The 24,765-nt window shown below is 36.1% G+C and overlaps 2 protein-coding genes across 2 annotated transcripts in view; one reads left to right on the forward strand and one right to left on the reverse strand.

Annotated features, from left to right (window-relative positions):
- Positions 1-24,765, reverse strand: part of LOC136847431 (substance-K receptor-like) — a 442,207-nt gene that overhangs the window by 373,763 nt on the left and 43,679 nt on the right. The window lies entirely within an intron of this gene.
- The window catches only part of LOC136846952 (mucin-21-like), a 48,750-nt gene continuing 29,201 nt past the window's right edge, over positions 5,217-24,765 (forward strand). Inside the window, exon 1 of the mRNA XM_067118206.1 lies at positions 5,217-5,296. Within this exon, the coding sequence (XP_066974307.1) occupies positions 5,217-5,296 (80 nt within the window). The remainder of the gene's footprint in view (positions 5,297-24,765) is intronic.

Here is a 24,765-nt window from a genome sequence, read left to right on the forward strand (position 1 = left end):
ATAATAATAATAATAATAATAATAATAATAATAATAATAATAATAATAATAGTAATAGTTACAACACCACTGAAGGGAAGGACTATTCTCTTCGGTGGCCGGTAATAAGTAACAGGTAAAAGTCTCAGTTTAGGTTAGGTTAGGTTGGGATGGGTTAGGTTAAGTTATAGGTTAGGTTAAATTATTGTGACTTCCTGACTTTTTTCCTGTGACTCTTTTCTGCAACTTTTTTCTTGTGACTTTATTACCGGCCACCATAAATTATTGTGACTTTTTATCTCTGACTTTTTTCCTGTGAGTTTTTTTACCTGGATTCGTTCCTTCAGTGCAACAGAACTGGAGCTAAACAAGTTCATGTAGAAAAGAGACCGTGAGGCCACCTTCCAGTGGAAAGAGAGAGTCAGGAGAACAGGTTAGGCCATGGTTATTTAATGAATGAACTATATGTGTAACCAAAGAAAGAAAACCCCCATATTCAAAAGCTGTAATCCATATGCGTACTTAAGTCAAAAGTATTCAAGGGAAGAGATGGTCTCAGGTCGGAGGATCGAGAGCAGAACTGTTGAAAGAATTTCCGGAGAAATGAGAAGTGAACGCTAAGGGTCCTTCCGCCTGGAGAACTGGGTTACTGATCCACCTGAACGGAAGAGAGAGAGAGAGGGAGAGTTGAAGTTACAGAAGTTGAAGAAAACTTTTTGGTCAAAGTCCAGAAATGTTTTTCATTTGGGAGCAAAGTAGCGCTAGAAGACTTCCTCAAAGTACGGAAAAAAACTTCACTTTGGAATAAAAGAGCACAGCTATTTTTAACAGACACGTGTAGAAGCTGCTACAACTATTCTGGAAGGATTGATGCTACCGCTCTCCGTAAGGGATGGCTTAAGAGCAGGAATGTTTAAGCCAAAACTGAGAAACGAAATTGTATGTGGAGAAGAAAACTATACCTCATTTTTACATATAAATGTTAGTATCACTGGCAAATAGAGAAAGCTCGATGTCAACCTGCTATGAACACTATTTTCTTTTAGGGTGTATTACGTTGGAGAATAAATAGTTGGAGACGCATTTCTAGGTTTTTTGTCTTTCAAGAATAACATCCTTTGCCCATTCTAGTATGGCCTCGTCGTGGAATATGAATCGACTATGAATATTCATTATTTATTTATTTATTTAACTTTATTTAGGCATTTTTATTTTTTATTTAGTTTCATTTAATTTTATTTATTTAGTTTTATTTTTTTATTTACTTTCATTTTTTATTTATCTTTATTGATATAAAATTTTTATTTTTATTTATTTATTTTCATATATATTATTTATATTTATTTACTTTATTTATTTATATTTATTTACTTTATATTATTTTTTTACTAAATTTTATTTATATATCTTCATTTCTTTTATTTTATATGTATTTATTCATTTTTAGTAAATGTCTAGGATCACACTAGTGTTTACTTTCCGGAAATTGGCAGTATGATCTCTTCCAAGAACTGATTGCCTTAAAAGGCGTAGTATAATTCAGGATGTGTCTAACAGTGAAAAATAAGTTAAATTACATGTCAGCTGAAAGGAGAATTTAGATTGGTGATTTTAGAGGATATTGTAATAAATACTCTGCCAAGCGAAATTGTAAGCCATTTATTGTATGAGCTGGGATTTTAGAGGATTCGCTAATAAATTGTCGCAAGGCAAAATTGCAAGTCATTAATTTTGTATTATGGTGCCTGGCGGGACCTAAATATGTCGTAGAGAATTTATTTTCTGATTTTCTAAAAAAAAAATATATATATAGCTGGTGCATGAAAGAAGAATAGCTCTCTCTCTCTCTCTCTCTCTCTCTCTCTCTCTCTCTCTCTCTCCTGTGATGTGTGCACTGTAAGTATCGGGCGGAAATCACAGTGATGATGAATATGAAAATATCGATATTCCTCTAGTGTTTGCGCCTCTCTCTCTCTCTCTCTCTCTCTCTCTCTCTCTCTCTCTCTCTGCATAACCTTCATGCTTCCAATCTTTAATTTAAGGTTGCCGGAATATATTGACAGTAATTGAACAAGAACCGGATGGAGAATGTTTTGCTTCGTTCAGAATGATTATAATAACTAATAGCTAATGACTCTGAGGTTGCCTTGTTACACAAGATTAGTCCAACTCTTTACACATTTACACTGTAAAAGTCACTATTCCTCCGATTCCAAGACCGGTGACTTATTTCTATCCTACTCCAGGTGTGGGCATTCCCTTCCTTCTTCCGTTGTCCCCGACTCTTCACAAGCTTTCATATTTGATTCCTTTCCAGCACTGTATATTTTTTCACCATACAACATCTGCCGGTTAGAATGACTGGTTTCATATACTGTCATTCTGGTTTTCAGAAAGTCTTTTGAAATACAATTGTTAGCCACATGTCCTTCTCTACCCTGATTGCTAAGAAGTGAGTTGACTAACTGCCAGGTGTTTTTACACTTCTTAGTTCATAAGCGCTCCTTGCTCAAGGATAGACCTCAAGCTCCTGGGTTGTCAAGGCAAAAGTCAAATCAGTATTGAAAATAAAACTGATTGCTAATTCTTATAAAAAGTGGGGCATCGCCTATTAAAACTGGAAAGGCGATAGGACTTAACGGAAACGTAATTGGGCCAAGAACTCCACAGCCTGGAGGTAGATGGGAGGGAACAGAATGATTTAGTTTATTTATACATCTTTTATGCGAGCATGCTTGCAAATTATATTTATTTTTCTTGTTTCATTGGTGTAATACCAAAAATTTATTCAAAATATGAATTATCAACCTACCAAGATGTATATTATCTTTCTCTAATGAGCCTCTAATTAGTAAATTGCAATTTTAAGGTACCGGAAAGTTATGTTAGTTCTTTGGAACGATATCTCAACCTGGTATTCCTGATTCCAGCTATCCGCCCGCTTCTTCAAAGAGCTTTGGCAGAGATCAAATGGCCCTTTTCGTTTTCGCTAGCGCATGTCAGTTGGTTATTTTTGAGAGTCTAGCGAAAGAGAACTTGGGGTCAACTGCTCTCTCTCTCTCTCTCTCTCTCTCTCTCTCTCTCTCTCTCTCTCTCTCTCTCTCTCTCTCTATATATATATATATATATATATATATATATATATATATATATATATATATATATATATATATATATATATATATATATATACACACACACAAATGTCCATACATATATATATATATATATATATATATATATATATATATATATATATATATATATATATATATATATATATATATATATGTGTGTGTGTGTGTGTGTGTGTGTGGGTGTGTGTGTGTATCAAACACCACAGGGAAGAAACGAAAGGTTGGAAATCTTGACCGATGTCGGCTTCATTGCTAAGCCATCTTCAGAGGACTGGTACAATTTGGTAGAAATTCATAATACATAAGCTACCAGGACAGTACATACGAACATACAGATGGTTTTGAACCAAGTATTTTCACCTGATAGGCACTAATCATATATATATAATATATATATATATATATATATATATATATATATATATATATATATATATATATATATATATATATATATATATATATATATATATATATATATATATATATATATATATATATATATATAAAAATGTATATGTATATGTATGTATAAATGTATATTTAATATATATGTGTGTGTGTGTGGACATGTTTGTGTGTGTGTGTGTTTTGATTCAAGTAGGTATTTGAGAGCAAATGCAACGGATGATAAAAGGAAGAGAGAGAAGGCCAAGTTGAATTTGGATGCTGAATACAATTTAAAGAAAAACAGTTGAAACTTTTGAGGTGAATTTTTTGTGAAGTACAAATAAAGTAAGAAGAACTGAAAAAGTGACAAATGTGGGCGTAGGTAGAAAAGTAGTAAAATGGTTAGGCCGGATGAAAGGGTGGATCAGTGTTTTGAGATGGTTCAAGCATGTGGAAAGATTGGAGGAATGTAGTTTTGTGATGGAGTAGAGGAGCTGTTGGAAAAGGAAAGTCTTGTTAATCATGAAGTGGAAAAGTGCTTGTATACAGAGGTACAAGAAAGTATATCTTAGTTTAACCACACCACTGAGCTGGTTAACAGCTCTCCTAGGGCTGGGCCGAAGGATTAGATTCATTTTTACGTGGCTAAGAACCAATTGATTACCTAGCAACGGGACCTACTGCTTATTGTGGAATCCGAACCTCATTATGACGAGAAATGAATTTCTATCACCAGAAATAAATTCCTCTAATTCTTCATTGGCCTGTCGGAGAGTCGAACGCTGGGCCAACAGCGTGCCAGCCGAAAGCTCTACCCACCCTTCCAATGAAGAACTTGTATACAGAGGTGAATGGCGCAGTGTGTGTAGGGAGGTTTGACACGTTGATGATGAGCCTTCTGTGGTGTATGAAGCGACCAGTGATGATGAAGCTTCTCCACAGAAATTCACCAACAATTCAGTGCTTGAAATATGAATGTGAGAGCGACCGTTACTATTGTCTTGTCAACTCTCTGGAGCCAACCCCTGTATGGGTGAACGGCTTCATGTTAAAAAAAATATGTTTAGTCAGTTATAAACACATATATGTTTACATACGTATCCATGTCAATATGTAAATTCCGTAAATACAGTAGAGACCAAATTGCTTACAATATTCTATTTTTACAATGGAAAAAATTTAATCGAATCAATTCACCTCCCCCACCCCCGCTCCCAAAAGAAGGCAAAAGATGGAGGCAAAAACGTTTACATTATTGATTGCTAATGTGGACTTGTATACAAAACGAACATTACGTAGTCATTTATAGTGAATATCTCATAGAATTTAAGCGATTTTTTAATACATACTTCTTGCCTGTTTTCCCTAACTTAAAACATCTGTTGACGAGAGCAAATGATTTAGAAAACGTTTATGATTTTTAACAGTTTTACAAATAAAACTTTGTGTTAAAAGAGAAATCTTACAAGAAAAACCTTGGCGTTATTAAAAACCGAATTATTTGTCTCTGAAAAGTTGTAAAATAGGAAATAGAATAAAAAGAACGCTAGCAATTTCTTTCACTTGAATAAATTTTTTTAACATATAAAGGTGAAAACGTTATGACGAAATCTCTGGTAAATAGAAACCGAATATCTTTGTCTCCGAAGATGCGTAAAAGAAATAGTTTAAAATTCAGCTCGGGCGACCGACAGTATTGCCGGAGGGAGCATGAGCCGTGAAGGATTGGATTCTCTGACGAAATCCTTGGCATTTGAGCGTGAAGGATCTTCCCTGGAGGATCTTTGGAGGTAAGATTTGACTGCGAGAAGTGTGTGCTAGGAATAAAAATAGGATCTCAGAGAGGAGCACGCCCACTCGGATATAAATACGCTGATATCTCCTTCTCTGGGAAAATCTAAAGCGAATGAACCGGGCGGTTGTGCGGCCTTCATTCTCAGACTGCATTGCAAAGAAGAAGAGTGTCGTGGTTTTGGGGGCCAAGTTTGTCATGAGAAATGGAAACATGAATCTGGTTTTCTTTTTCTGAAACATGAATCACATTGATGTTATTCCGTGTCAGAAGCATGGTGACGCTGAATGATTTAGTGAAATGCATAAAAATTTTTCTTAAAATTAAAGGGAATATTATTGACGTAGGTAGTTAATAGAATGATAGTAGAGATGAAATATTAAGACATTAAAAATATAAGGATATCGGTGCAGTCAGTCATAAAAACTGAAAGCAGTAAATATCAATATGATGAGGATGTTTATGATGTAAATATAATGTAGTTAGCTACTGTCAATTATAATAATAATAATAATAATAATAATAATAATAATAATAATAATAATAATAATAATAATAATAAAACGATTGCAATAAAGTGAATGTCAAAGCGTTCTTCAGATCAGCAGAGTGCAGAAACTCCCCAGACTTTGCAGCAGCCTATCACCTGGGTTCCTAATGATGGTACGAGTTTCGGGTTCCGATTTATGACCTACCAAATGTCAAGTTTGGTGATCTTCCCCCAAAGAGTTCGTTTCTTTTTATTTTTCGATAAATATTCAGATGCTGGACTTCAGACGTCTGGCCGATATAAGAGATCCGAGGATCTCCTTTCAGAAGTTTATGTGACTCGGAACTTGATCTCAAGTAGTGGTTGTAAGCCTTATTTGAATTATGGAAATTTCATGTTTCTCTCTCTCTCTCTCTCTCTCTCTCTCTCTCTCTCTCTCTCTCTCTCTCTCTCTCTCTCTCTCACAATTAATCATTTTGTGTATTGCCACCATCCCATTGCTGTGATGGCATTTTGCTGATTATAATTCATTACAACTGTATCATTCGAGTACAATAAATTCTCCCTGAAAATAGAAATAGGTTTAATTAAGGAAAAGCCTTTTCCGTAATTAATGGTCAAGATCGCTTTTGTGAAAAGAAATCCAACCTGAACACGATAAGGATTTTTCGTTGAGAGTATTTGCAGTGAAGGAGGATATGTTAGTTGAGTCTCTATAATGACAAAAGTCTGCAGCTAGGCCTGATGTCATTCATGGAAAATGTATAAGATTTCTATATGGAATAATATGTCTGGAATTCGCTCTCTGCTTCCGTTTTTTATGTTAACTTATTCATCCATGAAGAAGCCCATCTTAGAAATTGGGGATCTGCTTATATTTTCAGAACCCCTTTTGACTCCTAGCTTCATCGCTTTCAGCCCCTTGCTTTCCCAGCTTCTTCAGGCAGGCGTTGTGCCAGTTCCGCCTTTCATTTCAGAACAGTTCTTTGAGGCAAGTCCCGTGTCTGGTGATGGGACTCATTGGTCTCTTGAACTATTATTAGGAAACGGATTGCGATGCGTATTTTTTTTATTAAAGAGTTTTTGTGTGTTTGTGTGTATAACTTCCACAGACACCACCACCATAATGTCGGGACGATAGTTTGTGAAATGGAATGGAATGGAATATAGAGTTTAGGTCAAAGGCCAAGCAATGGGATCTATGAGGTCATTCAGCTCTGGAAGGGAAATTGAGAGTAGGTAGGTCTGAAAGGGGTAACAAGAGGAAACCTCGCAGTTGTATTATGAAATAATTGTTAGGAGACGGTGGATAGCAAGATGGAAGAAAGATAATATGAATGGAGGTACAGTGAAAGGAATGAAAGTGGTTGCAGCTAGGGGCCGAAGGGACGCTGCAAAGAACGTTTAGTAATGCCTATAGTGCACCCCGTGAGGTGCACTGACGGTACTACCGTCAGTGACGGTACTATCGGGGACGTCTCTGGCCACTGGCCTCTTTAAAGCAAGCACAAGGAAAGAGGCTTTTGTCCGACAAGTCTAAACGCGAAGTTGAGTTACTGTTTTGCTCTAGTCTCGACCATTCTTTTATCACCGTCACTTTTTGAAGGTATGGTTACATCAGTAACAAAAGTAGTACCAGTGGAACCCTGTCCATTTCTTCTCTAAGGACACCTCCCCCATTGACGGGTGGGTATTGTTCTCAGCTAACACTTTGCTGGTCCTGCGTTCGATTCTCCGACCGGCCAGTGAAGAATTAGAGGAATTTATTTCTGGTGATAGAAATTCATTTCTTGTTATAATGTGGTTCGGATTCCACAATAAGCTGTAGGTCCCGTTGCTAGGTAACCAATTGGTTCTTAGCCACGTAAAATAAATCTAATCCTTCGGGCCAGCCCTAGGAGAGCTGCTAATCAGCTCAGTGGTCTGGTTAAACTAAGGTATGCTTACTTTTCTCTAGGGGCATTTAGGGCTACATATCATTCCCTCCATTCTGTTTAGTTTTACTTATTGATTGGAGAATCGGAACTGCTGTTTAGGGCTGCAAGACCGTCTCGGTGTCACCGTTAGTTGCCTTATGCAGGATGGGGGCCATATAACCAATGCTGCCAAACTGTAGGCTATGCCGTAGCCTCTTTTGTACCTTGATGGCCTTCCACAGTTTTAAGTTTGATGTCCTTTGAGTAGAATGATTAAGTGCATCTTTAGTTTTCATTTACTTTTACTATATACTAGTTTGACTCATCATTAATTATTGCAGTGATATATATACAGTATATATATTTAAATTTATTCATTACTATTTAAGGCGATAGATTTATTTCTACTCCTATCTTATTTATTTTCTTTTATCGCTTATGAGTATTTTGTCTAATTCCGTAAGAATAATGCATTTTATAATGACCATAATTTTTTAAATAAAATACTGGTAAGTGACAGATAAAATCCAATATAAATACATACTACATACATACATACATACACATACATATATATATATATATATATATATATATATATATATATATATATATGTGTGTGTGTATATATATATATATATATATATATATATATATATATATATATATATATATATATATATGTCTGTATAGGCTGTATACATATGTATAGATATACAGATATACATATACGTACATACACACACATATATGTATATATATATATATATATATGTGTGTGTGTGTGTATATATATATATATATATATATATATATATATATATATATATATATATACACACACACATATATGTATTATGCGCTCGTGCGTGTTTATTCCAAAACGTTTATGTGGCAGCCTTATGTTGAAAGAACTATAATCTCTTACACATTGCAGTCAAGCGAACTGGACCGCTTACAGAACTTTTTTTCTTTAACCGGATTTTACGAATACAGAACGCTGAATTTATCGGACAGTTTATTTGTCGTTATATTTTGTAAAAAACTTGTGTCGGAAAAGATTGGAAGCAGCTCTGACAATTATGGTTTATTCATTCCATTGGTGTTCTGATTTTTTGGCGTACTAAGAAATTAAACATTATTATTTGCTGTTTAAGGCAGCCCATTGAGAGTTCGTCATTCATTATATATTCATATTAAAGCATTATATATTCATTATGCGTTCGGTAACAGGGTTTGGGCATTAATTATGAAATGTAAATATATATCTCTAGGCTAAATTTTCAACTTAGATTTTCGAGAGTTGATAAGAACTGTTTTAACTTACAAGAGTTGATTAGAGCAGAGATGTTTCCAGGTGGTAACTGTATTTACTTAAATCAAGTCAGACGAGGCGTAGAGGTTTTTAGCCCCTGTCTAGCCTATATATGAAGGAAGAGTGAATAAAGGGGAAAGGAAACGGAGTAGTGCATAACCATCAAGAACAGAGAACCTTTAGGGGAGAAGATAGAAATCATGGACAAGGGAAGGAGTTGTCGAATTTCAAGGTATTTAATTTGTATATATATACAGTATATTTTATATATATAAACATATACAGTATATACATACATATATATATATATACTTATGTATGTATATATAAAAGCGAATACCACAGAAAAATGACAGGCAGAAGTTCAGTACCAAGCGCTTTCATTTTTTATTTATTCACCTGAAACAGCACGTGAAAGCTCTTGGTACTGAACTTCTGCCTGTCACTTTCCTGTGGGATTCGCTTATATACTGAAGTCACGAGCATCTACTGTGATTTTTTAAGCATGTATTACAGTATGTGTATATATATATATATATATATATATATATATATATATATATATATATATATATATATATATATATATATATATATATATTATACAGTATATATGCCGTGTGTCTTATACACTCACAACCTTTATATATTCTATATTACTAAGCTACAAATATCGTTGAATATCTACTGCGCTTTACCTAGAGAATAACTGACATCAAAGGGGAATTATAATTGGTGAGTGCTTCTGCACTAGCCAGGATTCGAACTGTGGTCTGGTACAGTGAATTCCATATTAAACGATATTTGTGGCTTAATATTTGTGAATACAAAGAGGTCACTCACATAGCAGTCAACTGTCATGGCGGAGATGGGTTGATGGCGACTCTAAGAACCTGCTGTACATGAATATGTACAGCAGAATCGATACCAACTTATACATCGCATGATAGCCGAGTGATCAAAGTCACTGTACATCGTTGTTTCCAACGATGTAATTACCAGTGGGCGAAAATTATTCTCAGGGTATAGTGAGTTTTACATTAACCAATAGTTTTATTTGAAATTTTTTGCTAGCTTTGTGGAACATTTTTCATGTACCACCCCACCGCGAGCGATTCAGCCGCGGATAAGGCTGAACATGCTTAATAATACTGCTTAGCTTTGTGAAGGATGCTCTTCCCAGGAAACAGCACTTTTGAAATTGAGAGCAGTTGTGATCATATGTATGATTTGATGATGTTATATGACAAGACCTACAGTAGGGATATGCTCAAAAGAGGGATTACCAACGAAAAATCTCCTTCAAACACATTAGCGACGAATTCTGTTTTGTTACGAGCATATCTTGTGCTGTACAACAGAATGAAATCAACCATGAATTTTATGTGTTGTAAAAAATATATTTTTGTAAAGGCTGTAGCTGAAGAACAAAAACAAAAAAACAATAAGCAGAAGCTGGAGACTCTCCTCTTCGAAAAGGTAGTAATACAGATTGGAGGCAATGTCCGCAGTTGTAATGTAATTCTTAAAACCTTCTGCATAAACGAATTTTAGCTCTTTAGGCATTGCAAATACGAACAAATGGAAGCGCAAGGCAACTGGAGTAAGGTCGAATGGTCACCCGACTTAGCTGAGGAGATAAAAGAAGTAAGAGAAAAAGAGATAAATGAAACAAGGTGCAAGAACGGGAGATGGAACAACTTCTGTCCTTGTAGAACCAAGGGTAGCTGAACCTTTCTATAAAACTTTTAAGTCAAGTACTCGCGGAAATGGTTCGCCAGTTAGAAGTCCATATAGCATAATTAAAACGCAAAAGAGGGAAAAAAGAAACTTATGATAAACCTGAAAACATCAAAGTACTTAAAAAAAGCAATGACTCCCACGTGCTGCATATTTTAGACTAGCTGTCAAAACAATATGCGGTCATATATCATGTCTTCTCTTAAGGCGATAATGTCCTGGAAATATTTCAGTTTTCCGCCCTTACAGGCATAACTGCCTTTCCAAGGCTCCCTTTCAGGGGAAACGGTCCTAAGTTTTACGATGATGGACTAGCAGCAAAATGGAAAAAAGTAATGATTTTTTTCCTCTCAAAGTCTATTTGAACGATAAGATGTCATTTCCAATTCGAGATTTGCCGCGTAAAAATTGTCGAGGATCTTGGACGAGTATTAAAAAGTCATCATTCTTTATATAAGGTCATTTTCTAAATATGCGTCACGGGAAAGTGAATATTACTTTTCAAGTATGCGAGTCAAGGGCGTCAAAAGACAGAGAGAGAGAGAGAGAGAGAGAGAGAGAGAGAGAGAGAGAGCTGCGATCATATTAATATATTCAGCGATCTTATTCTGGCGATGCGAAATTTAATGATGCATGCGCGCTCTGATTATTATCATTAGCGGTTTCTCGAGTGCTGTTTTGAGCTAGCGTAATAACTGCTATCCATTATCAACAGTGGGGCTAAAATTAAAGTATTGTCTGAATAACCTCTTTCTAATGTCCTGATTATTGCAATCTGTTGCGTGGAGATCCCTTGGGGAGTTGTAACGGCATACCATGTAGGTTACGAGGAGAAAATGTTTGCTTGCAGTATAAGTGCATACTGTTTAAATGGCTGTTACTGAGGTGTACCTCTTTCAAGTGATGAGTTGATTCCATCACTGCGCTGGCACTTGATATGTAAGCACTTTGGACTATTTTTGTTATTATGCTTTTAGTTTCTTTTTATGCAACATATCAGCTTGAAGTTTTGTTACGAAACATATTGCAGGAAGTCTTAGGAGTCTAGCGAGGAGCTGACCTTGTTTTGGCAGTATATACACCGGTGTTGAAGTAGAATCTACGCTATCCGAGGCCTAGAGAGAGTCGTAGCCTACATCAAGTTACGCCTAGACCGAGTCTTAGTCCACACCATCCGAGGCCTAGACCGAGTCTTAACCCACACCATCCGAGGCGTAGACCGAGTCTTAACCTATACCATCCGAGGCCTAAGACCGAGTCTTAACCCACACCATCCGAGGCCTAGACCGAGTCATAGTCCACACCAAGCGAGGCGTAGACCGAGTCTTAACCTACACCATCCGAGGCCTAAGACCGAATCTTCACCCACACCATCTGAGGCCTAGACCGAGCCTTAACCCACACCATCCGAGGCCTAGACCGAGTCTTAACCTGCACCATCCGAGGCCTAAGACCGAGTCTTCACCCACACCATCTGAGGCGTAGACCGAGTCTTAACCCACACCATCCGAGGCCTAGACCGAGTCTTAACCTGCACCATCCGAGGCCTAAGACCGAGTCTTCACCCACACCATCTGAGGCGTAGACCGAGTCTTAACCCACACCATCCGAGGCCTAGACCGAGTCTTAGTCAACCATCGGAGGCCTAGACCGAAGTCACAGTCCACACCCTCCGCGTCTGTCCAGGTTTTAAATTCTTATATTATTACTGTCAGTCAGTCAGCCAATGGATCATTCATATAAAGAAGTGCAACCCAAATAATCGAATATATGTATGTAATTGGGTTACGGAGACCAAAAGTAAATCGGACTGGGTGCTTGTCCAGATTTCTTGAATTTAGCCAGATTCGCTGTCCTGGAATCAGTATATGGCATCTTGCAGCACACCCGAATTGAACAGAAGAAACTGGAAATAGTAATTAAACGTTTATTCTTCGGTAATAGCAAGTTATGAATAATATTTTTAATTATTTAAAAATATGCCTGACATGCGACATTGCTAATAGTAAAACGGGTAAAGTTGTGAATTTTAACCTGAAAGCGGGAGATTGGATTCCTACGGCGGTTGATGAAGCGAGATTTTCCTTTCTAACTACTCTTAAGACACATTCAGTCTAAAGGATTGTTGAACGGACAAAATATGGATTTGCTTAGGTTATGCAGTTATTTTGGCCTCTTATTGTCCCACTAACCTCCTTTCATCACTGGTATCAACACCTTTGTTGTTTTTCTTTATGTGTTGTTGTTTTTCGTTATATGTAAATAACTGATTGCACGTGAGAAAGTAAGTTGACCTAACGCCACAACAGTGGTCCTTAACGCCCTCAAGGGAGAAGGTGGGAGAGGTTGGATGACTGACTTATTATCATAAACGAAAGTAAAAACAATAAGGATCCTTAACGAAGAGAGAGAGAGAGAGAGAGAGAGAGAGAGAGAGAGAGAGAGAGAGAGAGAGAGAAGAGAACGCAGCAGCAGCAGCTTGTATTGGCATAATGCCTATAACCAAAGCCGAGAAAAAGTTTTCATGTAAATATTTTTTTATCCAACTTAAATTTTAATCACTAGTTTTCGGTGCGCATACAAAATAATAGTTATTGTATGTTCATAATAAAAACTCTCATTATGTTGTGCTGACACTGCAAAACACATTCAAAATGTACTAAAGAAAAATGCATTTTATTAAAAGAATTCTAATAACGCATGGGCCTTTTTTGTTTAGTGCAATAGACACTAGCATTATTTATATACCTTGTAAAACTAACATTTACAAAATTAGTATGCTGAGAGTATTACATCAATTGTGGCAATTGAAACCATTCGTGTCTTGCCAGGCACATTCTGTGCTCATTTCTTAACATTTATGTATCTTGACAAATTAGTACGCATATAGTGGCCTCGAGACAGACGGCACGAGCCCCAGTGCAAATCCGAATCCCCGAGGCCGAGGCCAAGGATAAGGTCGTGAAAACCCGACCTCGAGACCGGCCTCGAAGCCAAGGTCTTGCTCAAGACCTCCAGCACTGGTTTATACTCATGAGTCCAGTGAACTAGATATGCAGTTTTTATACGACCTTACCCAGTCATTGCTGCGTTGTATTACAACATTTAAAAATTCCTGGAGTAAGTTTATATTAATAAATTCCTTCAAATTATTTGGAACTCAACGATGGATTGGGTGTGGTACTATCATTAGACCTATACTAAAAGGTTAGCAAGTAAACAACCTAGGGTAAATTTTCATGTATTTGTAATAATAACTCTCTCTCTCTCTCTCTCTCTCTCTCTCTCTCTCTCTCTCTCTCTCTCTCTCTCTCTCTCCGAATAATTAAAATCGGAGCCGATATTAGTTTTTATTTATGGACTGTCATATTGAGCAATTTACTATCGGAAGAATCTGCTCTTCGGGAAACGAATTTTATCACTGAGAATGACCGGTCTTTGTGGTTTGTATAAAGTAGGAAATGGTGAGATAAGATAGTTAAAGGTCCAGTGAAGGAGGAAATATTAGCAAATGCTTCAGATAGCGTAAATGCAAAAATAAAAATGGTTAATGATCAAATGGGTCTCATACACTTAATTTGAAAATAATGAAATTGCTGTCTAAGGACAAAACAGTTCTGTCTCAGTGGAGTGAGTATTTTGAATATTTGTAGAAGGCGAAGGACATAAGACATCCAAGGCTGACTGACACAGCAATGGAAGGTGTTAGTGTAATTGTGAGAATGTCCCACGAGTAGACTGTTGAGAATGTAACGAGTGCAAATGAGAGGCCAAATAATAAAAAAAAAACACACACAAATGGGTAATCAGATTACAAGTGGGTAGCTGCAACACAGAGGTAAAATATAAATAAGTGGCTGATACGGGGTTTGTAAGGAATGTCTGAGGAGGAAATGGTTCCAAAGGAGTGGGTGAGAGAATTTTTTTTGTTTTGTATATATATATATATATATATATATATATATATATATATATATATATATATATATATATATATATATATATAATATACACACACACTTACTAATATAGTAAAATTTACTGGACATTTTGTACTAGGTACATATTTAATAGTAATAGACAAACGTATCCAAATTCTTTGATTTTGTGGTTATTGCAGTTGTATATATATATATATATATATATATATATATATATATATATATATATATATATATATATATATATATATATATATATATATATATACGTGTGTGTAAATTATACAGTATATATATGTCTGTATATGTATATTATATATATATATTTATATATTTATATATATATATATATATATATATATATATATATATATATATATATATATATATATATATATATATATTTTACAGGGTCAACGATGCGGATAATCGAGTGCTGTATGTATTGAGGCCTGAACGAAAAATGAAGAAGTACTAGAGTTGTAAGTTCTGCCTGACTCCTAACGAATCTCTGGACCTCCCTATGTAGTGAGAGGTGGTCTTCGTTACCAGGAAAGTCAAACAAGGAAAATCCTACCCCACTTGTTAAGAGAAAGACGAATCACTGAACCAAACGAGACAGGAATAGTTGATTTTAACATAACGAGGAAAAGTAGTTGTTTTGTAGGTGTTATGAAATCATTTCGCCTTTGGAGAGCCTCCCTCCTATAGCCCACGCAATGGCAATATTTTTATGGGTTAATAAACAATGATTTATTGAGTTATCGCTTTCAAGTGTTTTGTTTACGAAGCATGCAGTTTTTTCCTTAATAGAAAGCTCGCGGAACTGTGGTGCCGTGAAAGAAGCAAAGTCGTTGCAGTGTAATCATTTCAATGACGAAACGTCATTTTCTCTTTCTTTTCTCTCTGTTGTTGTGCAGCAGCAATTAAGGTTGCCCTCGAAAGGAAGGAGAAGAGGAGCAGTTGTCGGAGAAAGTGATTGGCCGTTACTAATTAATGAATGTTTTTAGAAAGACTGGACTGAGGGAGTAGAATCAAAAGTTAGGCATTCGTTGCTTGCTTGTAAACATTTAAAATGAACCATTTTGTGTGAGTTCAGTCTTGATGAAAATAACTGTCCTCTCTCTCTCTCTCTCTCTCTCTCTCTCTCTCTCTCTCTCTCTCTCTCTCTCTCTCTCATATATATATATATATATATATATATATATATATATATATATATATATATATATATATATATATATATATATATATATATATTATATAGATAATATAATCATATATAATATATATAATTATGTATGTTTGTGTGTGGGTCTATTTTTTCATTTCTATAACCAGAGCAGGTGCACTTATCATACTCGTATATAATTGCCTTTAGGCGCTAGTTATTCCCAAGTTCCCAAGATAAAGTGAATTTGATATAAAGGTTATTTGTGGTTAAATATTGTGACTATAAAAAGTTACGTGTGTATTATCGACACACGCAATTATATACAGTATATACAGAATATGTATATATGTATACATACATACATATATATGTGTGTGTGTATTATATGCATAAATTATTAGTTTGTTAATTTATTTTTCTTTTCTAATAACTTATCTCCTCTTTTATGTATTTCTTATTACCTTCTTTCAAATGAACCTCATATTCATTGGAAGCCTGAATTTCAAATCAATGGCCCATGCAGGCTTGTTCCATATAAGCAGGTTCATGTTCTGAACAATATTATATATACGAGCTTGTTGGTGCACGCTACGAGCGCTGGAACCTGGGGCTGCTGTCTCCCCTACCCTCCCAATCCCCTACCTTCCCCGCCCCCACCCAGGGCGGACAAACAGGTTTGCAGGACGGCGGATGTCTCCACTACCCTCACGTTCCCCTACCTACCTTGCTCCCACCCTGGGCAGATAAACCGGTTTGCAGGGGGTGGATGGCTGTTTCATTTCTCCCCTACTGTCACCCAGGGAGGACAAAGAAGATCCATTCGGATTTTATTATATACTAGCTAAGCAACCCGGCGCTGCCTTGGGAAAACTCTGAATTACAACTTATAAACTCTCTCTCTCTCTCTCTCTCTCTCTCTCTCTCTCTCTCTCTCTCTCTCTCTCTCTCTCTCTCTCTACCTTTCCTGTTAAGATAGTTGCTTCAGTTACATTGCCAGAATTTTTGACATTTTATATTTCACCCCTCCTCACCAACTCTTCCTGTTGGGGCTGAACTTGGACTTAAAGGGCATCAGCAAGTTTGAAAACTACGGATTAAGCACTAATATGTGTCATTTTTGGTTATTTTTACATGTCGCCCCCTTCCCACCCCCACTTCCTATCGGGGCTGAACTTGGACTTAAAGGACTTAAAGGGCATTGGGAGTGTCACTATTCATCTCAGCAAGCTTGAAAACTATGGATTAGACACAAATATTTGTCATTTTCGGTTATTTTTACATGTCACCCCCTTCCCACCCCTTCTCACCCCCATTTCCTATTGGGGATGAACTTGGACATAAAGGGCATCGGGAGTGTCACTATTCATCTCACTGAACTGGAAAACTATGGATTAGACGCTAATATCTGTCGTTTTCGGTTATTTTTACATGCCAACCCTTTCCCAACCCTTCTCACCCTTCCTATCGGGGCTGAACTTGGACTTGAAGGGTATCGGAAGTGTCACTATTCATCTCAGCACCCTCGAAAACTATGAATTAGACACTAATATCTGTCATTTTCGGTTATCTTTAAGTGGCACCCCCTTCCCCCCCCCTTTGGTGCCAGTGATGCCTTACTCCCACAGTGTTCTTTTCGAGATAGTAAGTCATGTATACCAAGTTTGGTTGAAATTGCTCAATGCATTTCACAGTGTATGTGGAACATACACACACACACACATACATACATATATCCATTTTCATATATATATAATATATATGTGTGTGAATGTGTTCAGATTTTGTGCTCGCATCACTTTTTGAGTGTTATTGACAATAAACTTCTCTGAAGCGTGGAGTGACTGTCAGCCTCAACCTTGAAGTCTCGGCAACTTTGAAGTTTTTCGTGAAGAAAGAACAAGCCCAAACTTCAAAGAAGTCTAGTGGCCGAGTTATTAAAGAATTTAGTGGTATAATTGGTGTCATTAACTCGGGCAAGGAGCCCTTGCCTTTGCTAGCATTTTTTTTTTTTCCTTGGACGGATCCTTAGTCCTCAGGACATGGTTAAATTGATATCTACATTGCCAACACGCAAAGTTGAACACTGCCAGACGTATGTGACATGGTAGTGAAAGTAATGAATCACCTCATCAGCGGTTTAAGTGTCAGTGCTGCACGCATTCCTAAACAATTTTAATAATAATACCTCATTGCTAAGCTACAATGTTAGAAATTAATTGTTAGCGTTATTGCCTGTGTTCGAACCTCATCTGGGAAGGAGAATTTCTTCACTCGCTTCGAATCCTTTCGAATTTCAAGGTTCTCAGTGGAAAGCTTGTAGAGAAATATTGGGAAAGAGAAAAATTAAGAGTTCACTGTGGTATTTGTAATACACAGAACTGATCAATATGACCAACTGACTTTAGTTATCATATTACATAATTTTTCAGGGCAGATGAATACATTCAGCTCAAGAGTATCTAACCTTCCCAGACCTGGGGCCTCTAAAACATTTTAATGTTATGTATCAGTTTTCTTATGAGATTCATTACTATCATGATAAAGCAAGAATCTCGGGAGTTCTGTATGAAATATGTGCTTGTACAATGGACAAGACTCTCTCTCTCTCTCTCTCTCTCTCTCTCTCTCTCTCTCTCTCTCTCTCTCTCTCTCTATGTATATATATGTGTATATATCTCTCTATCTTTGCTGCGTCTGTTTCTTCCATTTCCTTGCTAGAGTACTCAGTGCACAAGCTGTTTTGTGAATGATCTGACTAAATGCATATATATTGTTAATATTGCACATTTCCAGTCTTCGTATGTTCCCCTAACTGTTTTAATGCGTGATTAGGGGTCGTAGCTCTGATTAGGAGTCGTAGTTGTGATTAGGAGTCGTAGTTATGACGACCATAAATAAAAAGGGAAACAAAATGTTTGTCAGAGCCTTATCCTTCGTACCCCCTGTGTAGGGGCTTTGCCTAAAACTCACTGTCTTTTGTTTCAGTTCGCCAATACAGTAGATATGGATGTGCTTATTTCTGTGAGTGTTTGTTGGTCGTGGATAAGGTAAAAATTCATTCTAATATTTTTTTTTAGAGGGCAAGCACACAATAATTTACGAAGTTGTTTTCGATTCAGTGTTACCCCTTGCTAAAATAAACTCTTTATGGATTTTTAAATATAGATTAATAAATCAATGAATTCTCCCGGAAGAATATTTGTTCATCAACATTACCCAATCCACATTGTTTAGAAGCCTTTGGAACGAACGATGAATTTAGCCTTTATATGTTGTTGACCTGATTGATGATTGATGAATGTTCACTGTTGGACACGCAAAACTTGATTACAGTCCTTTAATGTGTCTTTGTATTCAGTTAAAAACACCCGTTTCTCTCTCTCTCTCTCTCTCTCTCTCTCTCTCTCTCTCTCTCTCTCTCTCTCTCTCTTCTAATGCCAGTAATCATATTCTGAAAGGCATCAAAACGTCTCTCAATCTCTAATATTTTCCACCAATAAGCATAAACAAATTGCCTTTATACTGTATATTTCATATTATACTTAAATCTTAAACTCTCCCTTTCTTTGTTTGTATTTAGATTGCATCATAGGAAAAGTTTTGCAATTAAATGTTTGTATGATTTTTCATAGAATGTCACCAATGGATTATATATCAAAGCAGCATATGCGAAAATTTATCATTACAAAGAGATATGGTTACTATTAATAGAAAAGTGGAGAGCTCTTGCCCCTTGTAGGTCAGTACATTCGGGTAAATGCTTTGGGAAAGGTACCGGTAATTATTTTTGTGTCTTCTTTTGTGTTCCGTGAATATTGCTGACATGTTTATTAGGGAGTACCTGAATATTTAGTGAAGAAAATATATGTATATACTATATGCGATTTTTTGGGATGAATCAGTATATTATTTTTTTTCTTTTGCATTCTGAAGCCGAAAGGACAGTCGAGTTTAATAAAATAGCTTATTTTGAAAGCGAACAGAGAAGTGTGAAAAAAGGAGGAAAGCAGTTATCCCTCTGAAAATCATAAAAACAAAAGCAGGTATAACAAAAGGAATTTTCACGAATAAAGGGCAAATGATGCTTATAGTTTTATTTATAATATTTTTATAATATGTAAAAACTTTGTTTAGGTGGCTTTGATTAGCTTCCAATTTTTTACTGATAACTTTTCTTAGAGAATTAGAAAATATTTTAAAAAATCAACTATTTTGTAATTCAAAATTAACTATGTTGTAATTCACTTGTTTGAGACTTTTTAACATTAATGTTTATGGAACCGTTAAATTCTGTATTCTCATTGAAACCTCCCATGTTTTTAGGTTTTTGAAGAATTTGTATGCAAGGATCAGAATATAGAGTCTCATACAGGCAGTCTCATTACAAGGCAGTGCATGACAGCAGGGCGGCCATTTCAATTAACGTTATTTCCTTTGATGAGTTTCGAGTCTCGAAACGCATTAAAACGGCGTTTCATGTTGGTCGAAACGAGCGACCTCTTTGAAAGAATCTTGTGTGAATAGCTCATTGTTTCTCCTGCCTCCTAATGTCGCTGAGAAATGACGTTACTGTTCCGAAAATTATATTACACGTCTTTCAAATTTCCCTTCCGTTTTTAAGTAAATTTGTAAGTACATAGATTTATCTCTTAGTTCATTTACGGAATAATGAATTTATGTCTTTTTGACTGACAAATGTATTTTCTTATTTGTTTCCGTGCCATTAAGTGGTCTTCGTTTTCCATTTGTGGGTTAATGAGTTTTTTCCTGGTAATTAGATTAGGAAATGCATTTCTTGGTTTGTTTGCCTCGGTCACTTCTAACAACATAATTTGATAATTTGTCTATTAAAACACTAACTCCAGGAGAGTTCAATAATGTATATATATATATATATATATATATATATATATATATATATATATATATATATATATATATATATATATATATATAGTCCCCTCTCCACCCAACTTATTCCGCCTTCAGGTCATGTCTAGATAAGAGTTTTGTATTTCCCAATCACTTGGCCTCTTCATTGGAAGGAAAATGCTTAAAAGCCTGCTGAAGCTCTGCTTGCACATGTTCACCCAGCCTTAAAATGAGTGATTTCTTATCAGTAGATGGTTTGATGGTTTCACATTTCCATACAGTCCGTCAGTTCCTCATTGGGAGGGTGGGTTCCGTTCTCAGCTAGCACTCTCGTGGCCGCGAGTTCGAATCTCCGACCGGCCAATGAAGAATAAGAGGAATTTATTTCTGGTGATAGAAATTCATTTCTCGCTGTAATGTGGTGCGGATTCCATAATAAGCTGTAGGTCCCGTTGCTAGGTAACCAATTGGTTCTTAGCTACGTAAAATAAATCTAATCCTTTGGGCCAGCCCTAGGAGAGCTGTTAATCAGCTCAGTGGTCTGGTTAAACTAAGGTATACTTGACTTTTTCATACAGTCCGTCCCTTTCTCCTGGGCATTTCTTCAAGGGTTTCATGAAACTGATAAGAAAGAGGTGAATATTTATTAGACGTGATGAGATGTTCATTTGACTGTTCCAGCAGCTGTGAAAATTATTCCACATCATTGGCTGGGTTGGCCAGTGAAGTTTTTCATTTCCCCCCTACTTTTTTTTTTTTTTTTTTTTTTTTTACCTGAGATTTTGTTCATGTAAGGTTAGAATTGCCTCTCCCCTCAGCCTTCTTATAAAGCAGGAGATATATTCATTATACGTTGAGCAGGCGACCCTGGAACTTCATCGCAGAAAAATCAGTGCTTAGAAAACTGGCAGTAAGCCTTAGTGGCCTAGTGTGGGCGGCACCTTGTCAGAGCGAAGACCGAGAAGCCAAGAGAGAGAGTTTATGAGACGCGATAAAGTCGGTCGGCGCCCGTTCAGCCAATCTTGAAAACGATTCCATTGCAATAGCCGCTTGAAATTGCATATTTCCTCGTGTTCTTTAGGGGCTTCGCGCGGAAGAGCGAGATTTCTGAAGATTAATGCTGGTAATTTATTTCCCTTCGTCACGATTGGATGTTGTTTCAGGAGAGTGAGACAAACAGCGATATTTCGACGGCAGAAATTTCTTGTTTTCTCACGAATGGTCTTGGCCTAGATGTGGTTTCCCACGTTTGGCGATAAATGTGAGCTAAACAGACTTCCCTGTGATGACCTACCGACAGCGAATTTTTATTTGGCTTTTCTCTCTAGTTAAAATGCTTGCAGCAGGCTTGCATTCATGCATTCTGTTAATACTTCCTCATGCACTGTGTTAATACCTCATCAGAGCCTAACAAATTTTCCATCATATATCAGCAGTCATACCACATTAACTCTCTCTCTCTCTCTCTCTCTCTCTCTCTCTCTCTCTCTCTCTCTTCTCTCTCTTTGTACACAAGTAAATCTCAATTTTTAGTTTTAATTTAGTAAATCGTAACTCTCATGTTACCCGAAATTAGTAGTCTAAAATTTTGTAAGTCAGTTGTTGGAAAATTCGTCTCAGACTTTTCAAAAAGTCTAGCAGATAGAGTTGTAAACTCAGACTTTCCTATTTAGCGAGGGGTTTTATAAGATTAATGGCGGGGTTGTATAATAATTTTAGACCGCGGCGTCATCTCGTCCCAGATCATCTTCTTGGTCTTTGTCTCAGGCGATAAGGTCATTCATTTCGGACTTGTCCGCGCTGCCAGACGTAGATGAGAAATGTCAGGGGACTTTGTTTTCAGTGACAGTTTCCGTTCGTTCTTCCGGGACAGCATATCTGCTATTATTTTTTTGTTTTATTTATTTATTTATTTATTTTATTTTTATAAGAACTCATGGATCCCTACATAATTTTGTATATCGTGCCAACAGTGAAAGCTGTATGACAGCATAGTTTTTATTCTTAGTAAATATATATATATACATACATATAATATATATATATATATATATATATATATATATATATATATATATATATATATTTGCTATTACATGTGGTAAAATGGAAGTTGCATAGTTTTTATTCTCAGTAAATAAATATATATATATATATATATATATATATATATATATATATATATATATATATATATATATATATATATATATTATTATATATATATATATATATATATATATATATATATACATACACACATATATATATATATATTTATATATATTTCCTAATACATGTGACAAAAAGGAAATTGTAAAGAATTGTTTTTGGTTGAAATTTGCATATTGGTTATATAGATATAAGGATTTTAGACTTTTGTTCTTACCTTCAGGTGTGAGGAACTTGTATTTAGAAATTATATATTATTATTATTATTATTTCTCAGGTTTTCCGTCAAACAAATTTGTAGCTTTCGTAGATTTTTATTATTTTTTATTTCCATTTCGTATTTGTTATAATGAGTCATTTATTATTCATTTCATCCTCTGGTCTCTCCCAGAGGGACTTAGTAAGATTATTAGAGGAATAGAGAAGATAAAAAGAGTTAGAGGAAGCAAGAAAATGACAAGAGAATCTCATTTGCGGTGTAAGAGTCATTACTGTCTAGCAGAAGAAGCCTCCGACTTCCACGGATCAGAGATTCCATTGGCGGAAGGGCCGTCGGTGTCTCTTCAAGAAAATGACTAATTATCTGCTTCTGAAGGCATTATAATGAGTCTCTTTAAGACATCTCAAAGTGATTTCGTCAGTAATGATTCTCATCGATCCGCAGAGTCTACTCTAAACTAATGAGACGGTCAAGTTATTTTAGGAAATAGACAGTTGTCGTGACCATTCAGTTCCCATCGCCTCTTCATCTGAGAACAGCGAATTGCGAAGGGGCAAAAAGATAACACCGTCTTTGTATTAGAAACAGCTTTATTTATTGAATCTGTCTTTCAAGCCAGGAATCTAGACGGTTGTAGGATTAAGTGGCTAGTGTCATATCAGCCAGTTGATATTTCATTTCCAGATTCGGATTCAAAGTTTTTACTGTAAAACCTCTGCAAAGATATCAGGGAATCTAGAAGAATTGTTTGCCTATTGAACTTTGTATTCACATAGAGCGGGTGACTGTAATATGTAAATTTTAAACATTCTTCCCGGGAATTCTGGGAAGGGGAAGACCAATCCTTCCGTGGGTCCTGATATACCCAGGACAAACAAGGGCATTTTAGTGAAGGGTTTTTCTTCTTCCTTCGTCACTTCCGGCAAAGGTCAACTTGGACATGATCTTAGGACCTTGGGAAGCTTGCCTCTTGCTTCGTCAGGCGGTCTCCTACTAAATGTCCCTCCGCCTTGCTGTTCCCCAAAGGCTCCAACGTAATCCTGACACAGCAATATAGTAGTTTTTACCTTCCTTGGGTGACCAGTGACTGAGCGTGAAACGGATTCGAAGAAATTAGCCATAATCATAACCCATCAGTGATAAAAATTAAATTGTGAAACACAGATAAAATTTCCCTGTGGGTGTCCCCACAGGTATATGACTCGGAAATCGTATAATAGCTTTCGAAGGGTCACCTTCATTGTTAATGTAATTTTATGATGATCAAGTTTAGCAAATGCAAGAGCAAATCAAGTAATTATTTAAACAATAATCTTGTTACTGCCTTATATAATCCGTAATTTGACTCTTTATTCTCTTTAAAAGAAGAACGTTGACAATACACTCGCCAGATGTTGATCGGTCTATATTGGCTGTGGCTGGAAGTTTCATGGGCCGCGGCTCATACATCATTATACCGAGACCACCGAAAGATAGATCTATTTTCGATGGCCTTGATTATACGCTGTACAGAACACTCTATTGCACCGAAGAAACTTTGTGGCATTTTTTACTTGTTTTTTTGTTTTATTGTAGATGGTAGCCTTTTTAGACAAAACAGAGAAACGAGCTTTTAACATATTAAAGT

The sequence above is a fragment of the Macrobrachium rosenbergii genome, chromosome 16, assembly GCF_040412425.1.
Source record: "Macrobrachium rosenbergii isolate ZJJX-2024 chromosome 16, ASM4041242v1, whole genome shotgun sequence".
Classification (NCBI taxonomy): domain Eukaryota; kingdom Metazoa; phylum Arthropoda; class Malacostraca; order Decapoda; family Palaemonidae; genus Macrobrachium; species Macrobrachium rosenbergii.